Source organism: Grus americana, chromosome 16 (genome assembly GCF_028858705.1).
Source record: "Grus americana isolate bGruAme1 chromosome 16, bGruAme1.mat, whole genome shotgun sequence".
In the NCBI taxonomy this organism is placed as follows: domain Eukaryota; kingdom Metazoa; phylum Chordata; class Aves; order Gruiformes; family Gruidae; genus Grus; species Grus americana.
In genome coordinates this window covers 9629115-9646186 of record NC_072867.1, presented here as the reverse complement: position 1 = coordinate 9646186, position 17072 = coordinate 9629115, and the positions used below count along the sequence as shown (strand labels likewise).

General features: G+C 43.6%; 1 protein-coding gene across 23 annotated transcripts in view; it reads left to right on the top strand.

Moving 5' to 3' along the window:
* Positions 1–17072, top strand: part of FBRSL1 (fibrosin like 1) — a 549252-nt gene that overhangs the window by 231059 nt on the left and 301121 nt on the right. For 20 of the 23 annotated variants that reach the window (XM_054844217.1, XM_054844212.1, XM_054844213.1 and 17 more), the window contains exon 3: positions 13576–13677. The exons of the other annotated variants lie outside the window; for them this stretch is intronic. In XM_054844217.1, coding sequence (XP_054700192.1) covers positions 13576–13677 — 102 coding nt within the window. The remainder of the gene's footprint in view (positions 1–13575; positions 13678–17072) is intronic. 23 annotated transcript variants of the gene reach the window in all.

Below are 17072 nucleotides of genomic sequence, written 5' to 3'. Positions count from 1 at the left end.
CTCTTCCACAAAACCTTCCTATCCGATGGCTTCATTTTTTCCCACTGTATCTCTGTGCTTCTTTTTACTAAAATATTTCCTGTGGAGGTGCAGGGTTTCCATGCAGTATCCAAAAAAACAGCGATTCCTTTTCTTGCTTTCTCAGCAAGCTCTACTCTGTTAACATTATACTTTCTAAGAAATATTTACTTACACATCATCCAGGGAGAATGATCTTGTGGTTAAGATGCAAGATGGTTGCTATTAAAAGCTGCAATGCTTTCAGCCATCCAGTTTCCTCTATAGTTGTAGTCCTAGCCTTATCCCAGGTCCATTGCTTGACGTTCCCAAAGTCATCTGATCTTTTCATTCCTTCTGAGAAACTGGGACAATAATACCACCCATTGCTATTTAAACTAGATGGGTATTTGCAGAGTATTTGGAGATGCTCTCAGGAAATAGTAGTAGGATCATTAATAAATGCATCTTGCTATTACTATGTTATCCTCTGAGGTGCTCTTTGTGTAACTCTAGACTTTCCCACTGAACAAGTAGAGAAAACAGATGCTAATTACTGCTTAAAATACCTTTCTGCACCAAATGTGACAAGGAAGATAAGTGTTTCCTGCAGCTAAGACCATCCTTAAGGGAAGGACTGCAGCAGTCTAACTTAACTGGGCTGTTACTTTAATTTTGCTTTGAAAGCTGCTTGTTCCAGTTCAAGTTAGACTGATTGATAACTTAACCTGAACAAAGCTAAGGTTTGGCTTAAAGCTTGATAAGCATGCTGTACACCACTTACACCAGTTTAAATCAGCTTCAAACCAGGCTTTTAGTTAAACTAGTGGACTAGTTTATTTTGGTGCTTGACAAGCCTTTGTGCCCTCTGTGAAACGATGCAGGCACAATGGCTTGCATTTCTCTGGGCCTGCCTTCGGCAGGTTTCCCCTCCTCTGAACCCAGCTCATCCCCAAGCACAGCCTGACTCCTTTCTGAAAGGCACTGGCACAGCTTTGCTCTCCAGAATCAGGAGAGGATGTCTCACCTCACAGGGAGCAAGTCAGCCCAGCTGGATAACCTCCAGTGGATGGTGTGAGTATCTGCCTCGTGGTTCCTCTGCAGTTCACCCCTGAGGCCGTATCAGGATGCAGTTTTCCTCCACCATAAATTGATGCAGCCTCTGTTATGTAGGACGAAGGTAGGGCAGGCTCCCAGTCCATCTTTACCAAGCTTTCTGTGCTTTCTTTACTTCCTTGGATCTTTGGGTAATGCGTTGTGTCCCTTGATGATAGCAAGTGTCAACCAGCTATTTCACAGAGCTTTGGGCTTAGCCTAACAGCAGTGCTGCCTTCTAAAGAGCTGCTTCCCATTCCTCAGCTGCAAATGTTAATCTCAAAGTTCAGTGATCATTAGCTAAAATAATTGTCACCCCTTTTTAGTTATTCAGGGCTGAAAATTACCAAAGGGCTTCACCTTAGTTGCTTCGGTTGTAATTATTCTTAGATTTTTGTTTTCTTCAGGATGTTGAACAGCAAACAGGATGTCCCCTGGGCATTTAGAGGAAATTGCTTCTGTGTTTCTTTGTGGAGCTGGCTGTGCTTGCTCTGGTAGTTATAACACTGTTTTCTCAAATCAGAAAACTTGGGGTGGTGGTGTAGGATCTCATGGCCTTACTGAAAGTTTCCTTGACAACACTAATGTCTTGACAGATCACAACCAGACAGCAATGATGTTTCAGATTACCTCTGCTTCAAGTGCAGAGCCAGGGACCTGCTTTCCAGACCTGCAGAAGTATAAGGTTTGCTCTGATTTTTTGCCAGAGTGCCTTGGTTCATCTGCTGCTGCGGCCAACCTGAAGAAAATGGCTCTGATTCTTGTTGGGACTTACTGAAGCAGCTGTGGTTAGCTTTTCATTGCCTGTGGGTGACGAGGGACAGTTGGCTGGGGGATGAAGACCTCTGCCATGGCAAGGACAGGTCTCAGGAAGTCTAGAGAGAGTGCAAGTGGGGGCTTGGTAGAGTTTGAATTACCAATAAAAGCAAATCATAGGTCTGACTAGAATAAGGTAGAAGTTGGAATAAAACTATGCACAGTGGTGTGCGTGGGGGCTGTCTCTGCTTTGTTAAATTCCCGTCATAGCACAGCTCGTGCCAACCATCCATCAGTTCCCTCTGCATTGAAGTGGTGGTTCTCATCCCTTTCATGCCAGCTTTTCCCCTAGCTGCTGCTACGCTGGAGCCTTGCTCCTAGGTTTTACGGGGTCTTCAGAAATGACAGGGGGAGGTAATGAAGTTCAGTCCAGGGACATGATTGTGGACTGGTTTGTGGAATGGCTGAAAACGCGATATTAGGCTTGATCCTGTGTATGTGAAAGACTGTCTGCTCTCTCCTGTGATTTAAGCTGTACCACTGGAGCTCGACCTTACGCCAACGTTGGGCAAAAAACCTGGTTGGTCTCTGGTTGGTCTCCGTTTCTGCTACACTGAGTTCCCTGCTCAGATGAACTGAGGGCAGGGTGTGACCGTACCGCCGAGGGAAGGGTATGAGCTCGCGGCTGTAGTTCTGTCTGCTCAGTGCTGTGATCTTTGACAGCAGTTTCTGTAAAATTTATCATCCCCTTTGTATTTATTTGCTTTGTTTCTTTTCTTCTTTCACTTTAGTTTATTAATTGCATGTGTGGCTTTATCTGGAAAAAATTGCATGCAATTTATGCATGCCTACAGTAGCATATGTTTTATATATTGGGTTTATAGGGATGGTATTGATTCCTGAATTAATTTGAACAGCAAATTGTTGTTGTATCTGCACACAGTATGTCTTTTCTTTTTTTAACATGTATTATATGACACACATGTGGTGGTGTTTTAATCATGTTATTGTCGTGCCTCAGAGTCCTAGTAATGAATTTGAAACCTTACTGTACTAAGCATGGGTTTTTCACATGGGACACTTGAAGGGTTTGAGTGAATTGTTGAGTGAGAATGTGGATGCTTTTGTCCCTGCCTTGAAGTAGGGACAAGAACCCGTGGGGGTTGCAGGCTGCCATTACAAAATCCTCCTTCACCGTCCAACAGCATCAGGATGGTCACTTTTGTTCCTGGCTCTAAGTAAGGACAGATCTGCAGCGCATCACACTTGGGTAGTTGCTGGCAATTTTTGCTTTTTCTAATGGCAGTTTGATTGATCTCTGTGGTCTGTGTAAGAAGGACTCGGAGCAATTCAGGACAACTCTCCAATTTTGTAGCACAGGTTAGACTGTAGTTGCCATGGGCTGTCAGCTCTGAAGAGCTTTGCCTTGCTGTCTTACTGGGGAGGCTGTAGACCAAGCCAGCCTTCCAAAATCATTCCCGTCAATGCTGTATCCAAGAGAAAGTGGCCTCTCTTCCCTTGCTCAGGGATTGGATTAGTTCCCTCTGGTTGCAGCAGTACGTTGGAAGATCATGTGGAGGTACTTGTCTACTGTGATCCTCCCAGCTTTTCCCGAGCGAGCAGCTCTGGCAGCATAGTCTCTCTTCCTATAGTAGCTGCAGGCGGCCGTCTTCATACCTCATAATCATAGTGCAGCTCTGCTTTGGGGTATGTTATTTCTGATGATTATTTATGGACAGTGCTTTTTGAGAACTTAGACAATATGTTCCCTGCTTAAAATATGCTTTATTGATATTTATATAGCGCTAATTTTTATCAGAATGTCTTGCAGTATAAGTGCATCAAGAATCCTAAATGTATCACACTTCCTTTTCAACCAAACTTATCAAAGGAATGAAGCCAGGCTTATTCAGGAAGATTAATTTTCCAGAAAACTTTGTTGACTGAAATAGTTTAATTCAGTATTAGGCTTTTTTTTCCTTCTGTCAAGCCTGGTATCACGAAAATGTGCCTATAGCTGCCCAGCCAGTCCTGGTTGTTCCTTTGAAACATTTCTCCAATACTTGTTTTTTTTCAGTTTTCCCAGCAGCTATTCCAAGTTCTATGAAAACATCTATGTGCACATGATCTCCCATTCTAGGGCTTGTGCAACAGATTTGGACTTTGTTCTTAGTAAATGTTGTCTAATATCTTCCTTTTGTTATCAGAAGACTTAGGAATGAGTCTGTTTTCTTCCCAAGGACACAGCAGAACAGCATTGAATGTTTTGCCTGTCTGACATCATTAGTAATGTGTTTACCTTGCTTTTTGGGATCTTCTCTTACTAAAATCACTTTTGAAGGTTATCATCACCTTTTATGTTCAATTCAAAACCCTTGCTTTTGGTAGGTAATACTGTTAGAAGAGAAATACCGTAGTATACAGAGAAATTTTTCTTGGTTGAATTTCCTAATATATTTTGAAACATCTCCCGCAGCTTTGGACAATTTAATATGTATATTAAATCTACTTTTGCTTTGAACATCACAGCTGTTGATATTAGCCTTTAATAGATGGTATCTGTATGCATAGATGGCAGCAATGTTAAAGCTGTCATTTCCGATTGCCTCCTACATGGTGTTTAAAAGCATTGTGTAAACTCAGCCTAATTTAGTCCATTGGCTCCAGCTGAACGCAGCGCTGTCCTTGCTAAATGGATGGTCAGTCAATCATACCTCCATCCTGCTCAGAGTTACTTCCCTTACAGTGATTCTTTCGATATGGTCAGTTGCACTGGTGTTGGTAACACTTGATGCATCTGTTGTAGGAGTCCTGAGTTGATCTTTAGTGTATCCATTTCTTTCCCATCACCAAAAAATTTGCCAAATCAACTTCTCATTTGATGCATATTGGATGGTGTTTTATAACCAAGAATCACAGGTCCTAATCACCTTACTGTGAAACTGGAAGCTACAAATCTTATTTAGTAACTTTCTTGGAGGCTTTCAGTGCTCTCATGCAGTATTTATTGGATGCTGTTCCTCTAGACCTGTTGCTAAATTAAAGTGTAGTTAGGGCACCCGATTCTGGCCGAGCATTACAGCTGGTGCAGTAACTATTAGGTGCTGCCTTTTCATTGATGGTGATTGTGTCTGTCCTTTGTCCAGCTACAGTTTCATTGTCATCTCCCAGCCACCAAGTAGTGTGTCCTTTTTTTTTTTGGTGCCTACAGCTGCCTTCATTTATTTATAAACACAGAGTAAGGTGCCACAAGAAGTTTATTTGATTTCTCAGGGGTTTCTTCACTGAGGGAGTGTGGGGAGTCCTGACCTTTTTTCTCTGGCAATTGCTTATAGTTTGCCTTCAGAACAGGACCTGGTAAGTCATCACTGGTGGTGGGCACTGTTTTGTTACGTGTCGTTCTGGTTTTGTGCTATAGGCTATGAATCGCAAAATTGCATGTTACCCCTTTATCGCCTCACTTGCCTTTCCAGACAGCCCCGAGGGCTCATAGGTGCCACTGCGTACCCTGTTGGGGAAGGCAGGTTTTAGCTAAATTGGTTAGTAATGCTATTTACCCTTCACCAGTCAAAGTCTCACTCCTGCACACACGCTAGCTAGCTGTAACCTAAGCAGGTCTACACCGACACAGTTTATCATTGACGTATGTCAAACCCAGATTTTCCCAGCTGTCTACTACCATCTGCCAAGTACGGCTGGGGGCATGCAGAGTGCAGTTTGCTATGCAGGCCTGATGGCAGCTGTAAAATCGAGCAGTTTTGCCTGCTTAAGCACCAGCTCTTTTCCAAAATAAGCATTAGCTCTTGCATCGCAGTGAGCCTCCTGATCCTTAGAGCGCTGGCCATCATGGGGAAGCGATGCCGGCTCTGCTCCGCAGCCGAGGCCACCTGCCAGCCGAAAAGCTGTGAAAAATCTTTGCGGCGGTTCCAGTGCATTGGTTGAGCAGCAGAAAAGCCAACCCCACTGCTCCCTACAGCCTCTCTGTGCTGGGCACTGGTCAAAATGGCTTTTCCAGTCCCCAAGGGCACTGGCCCACTCTTTTGGCTGCACCTCTCAAAACTCGTGAGATCAAATGTTGTTTCTCTGTAGTTAGGTATGGCACCAGACCTGGAGAAGTGTCTCTTGGAGAGCTAAAGTTGAGCTCGTTGCAGGATGTTACCCTGGCTAATCAGAGCACCATATAGCAATTCTTCCAAAAACTGCAAAGGCAAGTGACTGCACCATATGAGCTTGGTTTTCATTTGGTTTTAAAAAAAGGAGGTGAGTGACCCTCATGTCTAGTTGCAAGCATTAAGATGCAAAGTTAGGTTATTAATGAGTGATTAATGTTGCTCAACTAGTTGAGAAACTAACAACAGCTATTGAGTATTTTGGTTTTTCGCTAATAATACTTTTTATTACTGTAAGTTGTACTTGCCTTCCTGTAGCAGCTGACTCTGATGGCCTCTAAGCACAGAAATCCTTTGCTATCATTAATTCAACCTCTCTGCATCTCAGAGAGAAGTAAAAAATAACCACCGTGTTACAGGCTGCTCAACTACAATACAGGTTATTTAAGTAACTTATCCAGAGGAAACAGGTAAGACGGGATTAGAAACCAGAAGTCTGCACACCAGTTAAATGTATAAACGCTAACCTTCTAAACGTCATGTCACTTTCTGAATGAATGCTAAAAAATTTCCTTCAGTATCGTAACACTGCTGCCGTTTTCTTCTTTTTCACAGTAAGTAAAAACGGACATGTCATATTTAAAATGAGTTATAGCTAAGATAGCCGATCACAACATCCACAGCAGCGCCGCCCAATTAGAAAAACTACTCTAATCTAACCTGATGCTACTGTCATTTTTTAAAATGAGTCCTACTTTCATCATAAAATCCTCAGACCATAGCATTGCCTTCTAAGCCATATGTCCTTATTTAGAGGGGAAAAAAAATGATTGCACCCTTAATTCAAAGGGAACGTTTCCCTCTGAGCCAGAACTCAATAAAATGTATCAAAAAAATTGTGGAAAAGGGCAAGCAAAGAAAATCAAATTGCGGCATGTGAAACGATTTAAGGAGGGACCTGGGGAATACATAATCTCCAAACTGCCAAGTTAGAGCAAGTATAAAATATACAAACAAGCCTGATATTTTTCCCAGTTGATCTCATTATGAGGTATGCTTGGGATAGATAAATTTTGTTAGAATGCATTAAGGCTGGATTTTCAAGGAAACAAGTCAGAAGTAATGTGTTTAGCTGATTCCACCTTGTTTTGATACATGGGTCTTTTCAGGTTTAAAGAAGTACATTTTTAAAGCCAAATGGTTTGTTTTGTTTCAAGCATTAAAACCAGAGCAACTGGGTGATTCCCCCCCCCCTTCTGGAAAACAGACGTTTGTAATTTCAGCGTGCTCTTTAATCATTGGGGTAGAGCTCTGTGCAGTATGTTTCACTGCCACTTATTGTTGCCTGCTTAAAATACCCTGAACTAGCCTTGAGTGCAATCCCTTAACAGACTGTTTCGTCCACAAATAGTACTTTTTCCAAGTCTCCAATATATTTTAATTAAATTGTCCATTTGTATTTATTAAGGCAGTTTACTGTCTCCTGCCGCAGAAAGCTGCTACTGCTGGTAGTCTACCAAGAGAAACATGAGCTTATCTGGGAGTTGATAATAAAATGCAAGCATAGGTTAGCAAAAAAAGTCTTCCCAAAATAGTGTTTAAGCATCATTTTCATGTTTGTTAGGAAGGGGACAGGCCGTACAATTAGTTTTGATGTTATTGGAACAGTTACTCTTGACAATTCTTGTAGCTGTGGGGAATCATAATCTTTAGTATGAAATATTATCTGCAGAAAATTTTGCTTCCTTAGATTGATCCTATAGAAACAGTTGAAAAAAGTTCCTTTGGCAGAGCATATGATAAAGCCATTACGCACTGATGAGATGTAAAGTGGCGTTCAGCAACATTACTTTAGATAGATGAGCATGATAAGGTAGATTCATCCCTGTCTCTAGTGATCTGAAAGCTTGGACCTAAACTCTGGGACTTGGACACCGCTCAGCTGTACCTGCTTATCTCAAGTAGCTTCTGCCAAAATAGATTTGCCATGAAGTCAGTAAAATCCTAAATCTGAAGGCTGTGTTAGGTCTGTCCCTTCTCTCAAGACAAATTAAAGTTGATCTTCCAGGAATTAAACTTTTTTCTCAAGAAGTTAATGTATTCCTGACAGGAGGCAACTTGGCTCAGTGCTGGATGGAGTTCTTTACCCCTTCTGATCTGGAAGGGCTTCTTTGCTTTTGTGGGACCATTCCCTGTTCCCAGGTGTGGCACAAAGCAGGTGAGCGCCATTCCTGCTGGTGCCTGTCCACTGGCGGAGGTGAGAGGATTAGTGGATTAATAGACCCATCTGAGCCACCAGAACAGGCATCTCCGAGACGAATATTTTAATTACATCTCTCCCCGAGGGCGCTGCTTTCTGTCTTGCCTTTAGAGCAGCATGGAGGGAGGTTGTTGGGAATTTCTTTTCCCACCGTGTGTGTCTGCAAGACCCGTTTTGTAAAAATCAGACACAAACCCAAGCAATGGCGAGAGGTTTAAAATCAGACTGCTGTGACTTTAAGAGCAAGAAAAAAAACTGTTAAGGAAGGAAAATAAAAATCCCACAGCCTGTTGTAGCAGCTGTAGCTTCAGATCGTGTGGAAAATGAAGGCAGATGATTCAATTTGGCCTGTGCCCCGAGTACATTTCCAAATGCTTCTGTGTGTGCGCAAGATAATGAACAAATATATTGAGATGGCACAAGATCAGTCCGAGTTTGCCGCTGCGCAAGCCGTGGAGCTCCCAGTAGGAGCGCACTAGCTGTGCTGGGTTAATGGGGGTGAGGGTCGGGAAGCCCAGCACCTTTCAGAACAACTTAAGAAAAGAATTTGTCTCCTTTTGCCCCAGGCTCCCCGTGGCACTCAAACGGAGCTTGTGATAAATCGAAGTGTATTTATTAATAACGAGCAGGGGCAGCATGCCTGTAATTTGAAAATAGGTGCGCCAAATAAAAATGTGCTTTCCTCTGACATCGGAAAAGCTTAAGTAAATGGAGAGCAGGCTGATCTATTATGATTAAAAAGCGGGGGCTGAGAGTCAGCATAGTGGTAATGAAAAAGCCCTTTTAGGGAAGCCAGACCTGCTCTGCCCATTCATATATTCCTCCACCCCTGCCCCATAAGAAGAAATAGGGAGGGAGAAGTTGGATGGGAGAGATGAAAATGCAGCATCAGTTCAGGATAGCAGAACTGGACTTTAATGAGAGCTGGAGTTATTACCAGCATGAGTTATGATGTTTAATCACGCTACATGATGTCCAACAGCGCAAGGTTCATAATTCTTGGCTCCAAACGTGGCTTGGGACTGTCCGTGAGCACCTGCAGTGTGCAGATTGATCACGGCCTCACAAACCCTCTGTACCTTGCCCGGGGTCGTTCCCTGCCAAGCCAGCCCGGTCTGCAGCGCTGGTCTGCTCCCATGGAGCTGCAAACGGCATCTTTCACGTTCTCAAACACAAATCTGTAGTTTCTGGTAAAAACTGAACCATAGCTGTTGCAGAGAGCCAGGATTGCCTACTGCCAGCTTTTCTCTGCGGTGTGTGGTGGTGTCAGGTGTGTTATTTATCTTACGGGAGGCTGCGTTTGTCTGGGGCTCAAGTGGCCTTGGCTTTAATTAATGCTTTTGGAGAATCCTTTTAACTTCAGTGATGAAATAGGCTCTGCTTGAGTAAAACTTGGGTGCATATTTAAACGTTTTGGTGAATACATACTGACGTGAATGTCTTGCTGACTTAGGATTTGGATGAGGACAGGATTTGGCCTTTGGAAGACATAAATTACCAAATATCTTCAGTCTTCTCCTTGTGTCTTTTTATTTTGTTCCAGCCTAATTGTCCTGAAGTGACACAGTAGTCAGCCTACATTTAAGAAAAGATTCCTCCCCCCCACCTTAGGAGGCGAGGCAGAGGAGCACCTTTCCAAGACTCTTGCTCGCTGAGCTTTGGGTGTTCTTTTGAGACTTTTTGCTTCTCAGATGCCTCTTAAAATATTTTGAGCAGACCTAAAGGCAATGCGATCAAGCATACTGAAATTTGGCCCACATATGCTTCTACCCGCCACTTCCTGAGCTTGTGCTTTGGCTCTGTCACACTGAGTGGAAGGCGCCGTCTGGCAGGGCCTGGAGAGGGGCCTTTGCGGCGTCAGAGCAGAAAGTACCAGCAGGCTGTGTGTATACTTCCAGACAGGCAAAGTCAGCAAGCTAGAGAGGGGGTTCCTTCCTAAACGTTGCTTCTTAGTGATTTTAATGCTTTTCTGTAACAGTAGTAGGGCAGCTTTATCCAAGTGGAAAGGCAGCTTCTCTCAGATAGCCCTCCCCTTCTCAAGCCTATGTTTAGACAGGTTATTTGGCTCCTCTACCTGAGGTATTTATTAATGGTGGTGACTAGTGTTGCTCTAATATCTGTGTAAGTCTCTGGTAATGTGTCGTACAGGACGACACAGCGTGTTTTGTGTATGAATTTGGGGAGTTGCTTGTTTGGGTCTGTGTGGTGTGAGGCGGCCATGACACCCCCGGGCTGGGAGCCCACCTCGTCTCTGGGACACGGAGCCTTTGCGGACTCTAAAAAAGTAATGACCTTTTCAAAGGGAGAGGAACACTAGGTTTCATAGTAAAGCTTAATCAGGGAACATGGTCAGGAGGAATTTCTGCAACTCAAGCAAAAACACCCAGAGCAAATCACTAGAAATCAAGCAGCCAAGCCAGAAGCAACTTTGAGAAAGAAGCTTTTGACCAGTTTGCTAATACCCAGGTCTGCAGAGAGTGCCAGTGAAACCAATGCATCCATTTAGCAGAACAACTTGTCCTCCTAGTTGGGTCCTGCATGTGGCTCATTAGGGTAATTACTGATGAATTAAGGCAGCTTGGCTCAGCACTCTGGCCGTGGGTGTGCGGGCTCCCCTGCTGGCAGGCAGCAGGTGTAAATGAACAAGATCTGTCAAAAAGTCTGATGACCCTCTTAATTCACAGCAGCAAACTGGGGACAGAGGTAGTGCAGCAAGTTTAATAATTGATATTTACTTGGAAAGGTTAATGGCAGCAGTGATGCTTCTAATTTGCTTGCCCGTGCAAGACCTTGTCAGGTCAAATTGTTTCAATTTGTTACCGTGGGTGTAGGTGTAGTTTTCCTTTAATGAAATTTGGAGAAAAGAAGCAGGTGGTGTTGGGAGCTGACTGTAACTCAAGAAAAACAGCAAAAGGTTGGAGTCTGGTAACAGGTTGGGTGAGTCTGTGCTGACTTTAAACAGCTGGCAGTTTAGTCTTTTTGAATAATTCTGGTGAACATTTTGCGCTTGGGAAGGTGAAAGGATTTGGAATGGTGTAATTTATTTTCCCTTTAATTTGCAGCTGTCTAAGAGTTGCTTAGGTCAAAAGTGTAATAATTTTGACAGGCTTTGATGTGTTCCTAGGTGGGAGTGGTAAGGTTATGGATCAGAAATCCGCAGAATTCAATGGGTTTTTCTGTACTGTATTTAGGGAAATTGTAATTCTGTCTTGTAATAGTTAAGTGGTTCCTATTTCACGGAGAAACAAAGCCCCTGCTGTGTCTGGAAGCTTTGAAATTGGCAGGTCAGACACTTTCCATCCAAGAGTTTCAGAAGAGCTGGCTGATGACTGGGAACCAGTAGAGTTGGGTTTCGAGTAAGTTGTAGGAAGATGCAGATGACAGAAGAAAGCTGGTGTGCCAGTGTTTTCAGAAGGCTGTAATTAATGAGGCACTACCATTTGTCCTATTGGCTTGGCATCAATCCTAGGCAAGGTAATGGAATAGCTGAAATCATAATTGGCTAATAAAGACCTAAAAAAGAATAAAATAAGTGAATGACAATCTTTTTATGTACTTAGAAAAAAAACTTATCAAATTTACTTAATTACACCTGGGATTAAAGATTTGATTAATAATGGCCACAGTATTGATGTAGTATAGCAGATTTCTGAGCTTGATGCTGTTGGCCTTTTTATTAAGGAAACAGGCAATGTGGATTCAACATGATGAATTTCGAGTGGATTATTTCCTGCCTTTATCCCTGGTGCTGGTAGTTGCGAATGCAGGCTCACTGTTGGTTGGAAATGCTTCTAGCACATCCTAGCAGGGACTACCTCTCGTTGCTGTGTTGTTTGAACATTTTGGTGTAGGAGCAAAGATGAAAAATAGATCTTGATAAAAGTTTGCAGGTAGACAACATATTGGAAAGGTGGTTTACAGTGGACGAGACCAGACACTGATGCTGAGAGCGGTGGTTGTGTGACAAGGTGGCCGTGAGCAAATTTGTATTTCTAACACTTTGATGTGGCTGACTCTAAAAGTCTTATGCTGAGGAAGAAAGTATATTGATGAGGTGTACAGTGGCAGAAGAGCACGCAGAGCAATGACTTTAACGAGAAATGTACTGTTGCTTTAACTTGAGCATGATACTTCCTCTGTATTCTCCTATACAAGCCTATACAGGGCTGTATTCTCCAGACTGGAGGAGTACTGGAGCTCATTCTGCACGTAGTATCTTGAATATTGTATCAAAATATTAATAGACTGTGGGGTACTTAGCTGGCAGCCATATCAAATGTCCATGGAAGCGTGGTGATCAGTGCGCTCCCAGGGCTCAGGTTGCAGTGCCAGCATTGTGGCAGTGTGCCCACTGAGCACGGTTCCTCGTGCCATGGCAGCAGAGCTGTTTGAGCATGCTGGGGTTACGCCAGAGCACCATAAGCAAACCCTGCTAGCTACTGGGACTGCAATGAAATAGGACAGAAAGAAACAAGGGGATTTTATTGCCATTAAAAGTACCAATTTGTACAAGCCGACATTTTAAATAGTGTAATTTAAATGGAACCAAACTGATATGAATAGAACCTATTAATAAATTAAACAGTTCTTTCCACCCAATATTTCACAAGGGAATTAGCAGAATAATTTGTTAGTAAATGAGCCTAGGAATGAAGCTGTGAATGACATATCTATCCTATCCTTCTCCTCCCCCTGTAACACTCTTCGCAGATGTAGGCAGAAAGTTGCTGTGATTTCAGACGTTGGCACCTCTGACTTATGTACAAACACAAGCACAACTTCAGGTGACGGAAAAAGGATGATTTAGTGGTTAGAAGAACCAGCCTTGATTGTAAGAGTTAATCGTGCTCTACTTCCCAGTTTTGTGCAAGTTGTTTCAGGCCAGTATCCCTCACGGTATTTATCACCTAGCCGTCATGCCGGTACTGACCTCTCGATGCAGTCACTGGGGTGGCCCTGAGAGACAACGCTGGACTGGGAAACAGAGACCTGGCTGCTGGGTCAGCGGTGGCCTGGCAGCAAGTGGCAGTACTGACACACTGGCGTCACAGTCGAGATTTGCCGGTAGCAAAGAGTGAAGGGGGTTTGTCTGTCCACTTCCCTCTCCCGTCAGGCCCTAGGACTTTGGCACAGCCTTGCCTGCTTTCAGGAGTGTTAAAAGCACCCCTTCCCTCCATGTTGGACATACGTGGTCAAGCACAGCTTCAGAGAAGCCCCATGAGTTCAAAAGCATCCTCTCCACGGTGCCGTGGGCATAGGAGTGAAACATTGACTAAACCGCTGTCAGCAACCTCGGGAACAGGTGGCAGAGCAGTCCTTGAAAATCTCCTTTTTCCCCCCTCCTTCTTCTCCCTCTAGATGAAGGTCCCTACAAGCAGAAGTGGCAGAAATAGCGAGGAAGACAGCATCAGGGAGGCCACAAGCTCTCAGCGGAGCAGCTCAAGGGACCGTCTCAGTGATGTAAGTACCATTCAGGAGAAAGCATCGCTTCATTGCAGCAATTCCCGCTGCTGACATGGCTTTTCATAAATCTTGCTGAACAAATGTTGGCATCCAGAGGTCACTGTGTAATAACTTTTTTTTATGTCATGATTGAGTGTTATGGCATAAGTGGTTGAGCTGCCTTGCAAACACTATAATCATGGTGCAAATAATATGATAAGCGAAAGATCAGAGATGGGAAAACAAAATGGAATTGTTATTCCTTGGGGAAAAATGGCTTGATGTTTTGTTTTGTTTTCTCAAGGAAGTTGTGTTAAAAAGCTTTTTACAGTATCTTTGGGTTTAGCTACTGCACGTAATCACGTAGTTTGGGTGCAAAGTCAGTTCACCTACTTTAATGCTTCCTGCCTCCAAGACACAAAGGGGGTTTGGGGGAAAGCTGTCTTTGTCTCAGGAAATTCGATGGTACGTTGAATGAAGTGTTATGATAAAACAAAAGCAAACGGTGCCTTAGTGTGTAAACACACAAATGGGCTTTTGAGTCACCAAGAAATCAATGGCAGTGCTGGGATAATTTTATATGAAGGCTTTTTGTGTTAGCAATTAGCATTTCGCCTTCATTAAAACATGATTTTTTACTAATTAGGACCTTTCCCGTTAGGAGAGATTTAAATGAAGAACAATAATCAAACGCTGGCACGAGCATGTCTGAAATATTAAATTTGCCATTTCAATGGCAAGCCACAGAAATCCCAGAGCGAGTGGTTTTCATGTTGAGTTCTATTAATGTAAAATATGCTTCATAACTAAAACCTGTCACAGAAAACAGCTCACACCAGCTAAATTCAATTGGACAGTTAATTTAGCTTTAAAATTGAAAACACTACCTCCGCTTCAGGATGCAAAAGGAAGGGGGGGGGGAAGCCTTTGATAAGTGTAATGTATTTGCTATTAAGGCTTTCAGAGCCCATTCTACAGGAGGAGAAGGGAGAAAAAGGGGAAAAAATGGCTCCCACAAATGTGTTTAAAAGCTGAAAGTATTTATTAAAAATGTCAGCAGAAAAGTGCTTTTGGCAGATTAAAGCGGGATTCAGCTTGACAGCTCTGACAGGGAAATGTGACGGGGGAAAATTCTCTCTACATGTTTGGAGTGTGAATGGGGCGCTGTAAACAGCCGACGCAGTGGGAGGAAGAGAAAAATAACGTGTCCTGTGATCTGCTTCCAGGATTGCGAACCCACGCGCTGCAGAGGGGAAAGTCGGCAAGGGGAGGGCCCTTGGGACAAATCCCCTGGCTGCAGGGCGTCTTTGACTGTGTTATTAGTCAATAATGATCGTTATTTTATATATACATATATTTATATGCTTCTCTCCTTGGCCACTCTTGACAGGTATGTGAGCAGGGCGCCTGATACCTTTACTGTACTGTAACGTGGGGCCGCGGGAGAGGAATAATATATTCAGACTTAGTGATTAGCTTAGGTCAAAGCGTTAAGTGGTCTTGGAGACTTTTCTTGTTAAGCCGATGTACTTCCAGTTTTTTCTCCTCCTTTCCCTTTGCCCCCAAAGTTGCAGGCTGAGCCTGCAGGAATTGAGTCTGACTGCCTAATTCCTGAGAAATCTTCAAAGCTAGTTCAGCAGCAAGTGAAATTCAGTGGGAAATAGGCATTCCGTTCTTTTTTAGTCAACAGGGACATTTCAGCAGTGCCTGAAGGCCGGGGCACACTTCAGAGCTTTACTGAAGCTGCTCTCGTGACCTGGCGACCCATTGCAAATGAGAATTTTTCAAATTAGTAATTAAACAGTTTGAAAAGTAAGGTTCATGAATCACAGAATGCTCTCCGTTCATTATTTGATGAGTGCAATTTAGCTTTAATTACGTATAACACTTCCTCGCGTACTAGTAAATGTTCTGTAGTCTATTTAGTGACTGTCAGAAAGTCTTAGAAAGTCCCGCGGGTGCAGTCGGATGGTTTTCCCCGTTTGCATGCGAAGGAATAAGGTGGCAGACTTTTTCTTTTTGTAGAGAGGGAGCAGGGAAGGGGAGAGAAAGACAACGACATGCTTCTGAGTGTGGATTCCTGCAGGATTTCCTGTCCAGCCGTGCCTGGTCCCTGTACAGCTCTGAAGCTGTACTTCTCAGCATGCTGTTTAAATAAATGGTGTGCAGCTTATGTGTGGCACTGAGGATTGAAAAGCCACAGGGCAGTACAGACGTAAAGGCAAGGCAGGGACGTTTTTTCTTTGCGGTTAGCAGTTACAAATCGAGGCTCTAGCACACAGCTGTGCTGGGATGGCCCCTGTCCTTGCAGACGGATCCTCTGCAGTGGGAGGCACCTGAGCTGTTTCTCGCTCTCCCCTGAGTAGCTCTCCTGCTGTTTCTTGGTGCATTTGGCCTTCAGGACTGTTTTTCATGCTGCCTTTCCCTCCCATCTCTTTCCCCATTAACTTGGGTGAACAATGGAGTAAATGAGGCAGGAGGTGGCAGGTTTGGCTGCTGTACGGCAGCACACAGCAGGTGTGGTGGGAAATATGTGTATGAAAGTGTCGGCTATAGTATTCAGCGTTGCCACCTTAGGAGCACTGGAGTCCTCCCTCCGGCTTCATTGTCAGTCTCCATTTAGAAGGCGCTATTATGAACAGCTTAGCTCCTCTGTGTGATTTGTTTCTTGAGGTGACTTGTTCAATGGGATGCCAGCAAGTTGTTCTTTATTTACATTAATGCATGTCATTAGTCTCTAATGGACCATGAAGTCAAGAGGTGGCCTGGTCTGTCGTGAAATAATTGCACTCTAAAGAAAACTGAAGCAAATGATTGATTATGTCTTGTGCACACACACACACAGAGCCATCGGTCCGTCCACAAAAAAACCCAGAGCGTTTTGCTGCTTCTTTGCCATAATGAAACTTCTGTGGGGAGAGTGTGCTACAACTTCATAGTAAGACAGCAGTTGTCTGTCTTGTATAGTAGTCTTTCCAGACATTACACTGAGTGCCATTTATTATGGGTCATTGGGGAAAAAAATGCTTATTATGATCTAGTGAAATCATCTCTGGCTGCACAGGTTTGATTTGTTGAGGCTGGTCTCTTCTTTGGGATGATGAAACTTCAGAGCAGAAAGCCAGAGAAGTTTCAGCGCAGGTTTGCACGGCAGATGGTACGGTGTAGTGTGGGGGAGAGGGGATGGGAATTTGCCACTTGTTTATGTTCCCAGTGTTAATGTAAAATTCCCTTAAAGTCTACTACATAGCTGACATGCCTGTGACACGTGTACTCTCAGGTCTTCTACAGCCAACACAGAGTCAACAGCCTTTTTCCAAAATGGGATTTTCCTCTGCTGTGAGGAAAATAGTGAGGTAATTGGAAGTTGCCAGAGAATTAAGAGCCAGATAAGCCATATTGCTATTTTGTTG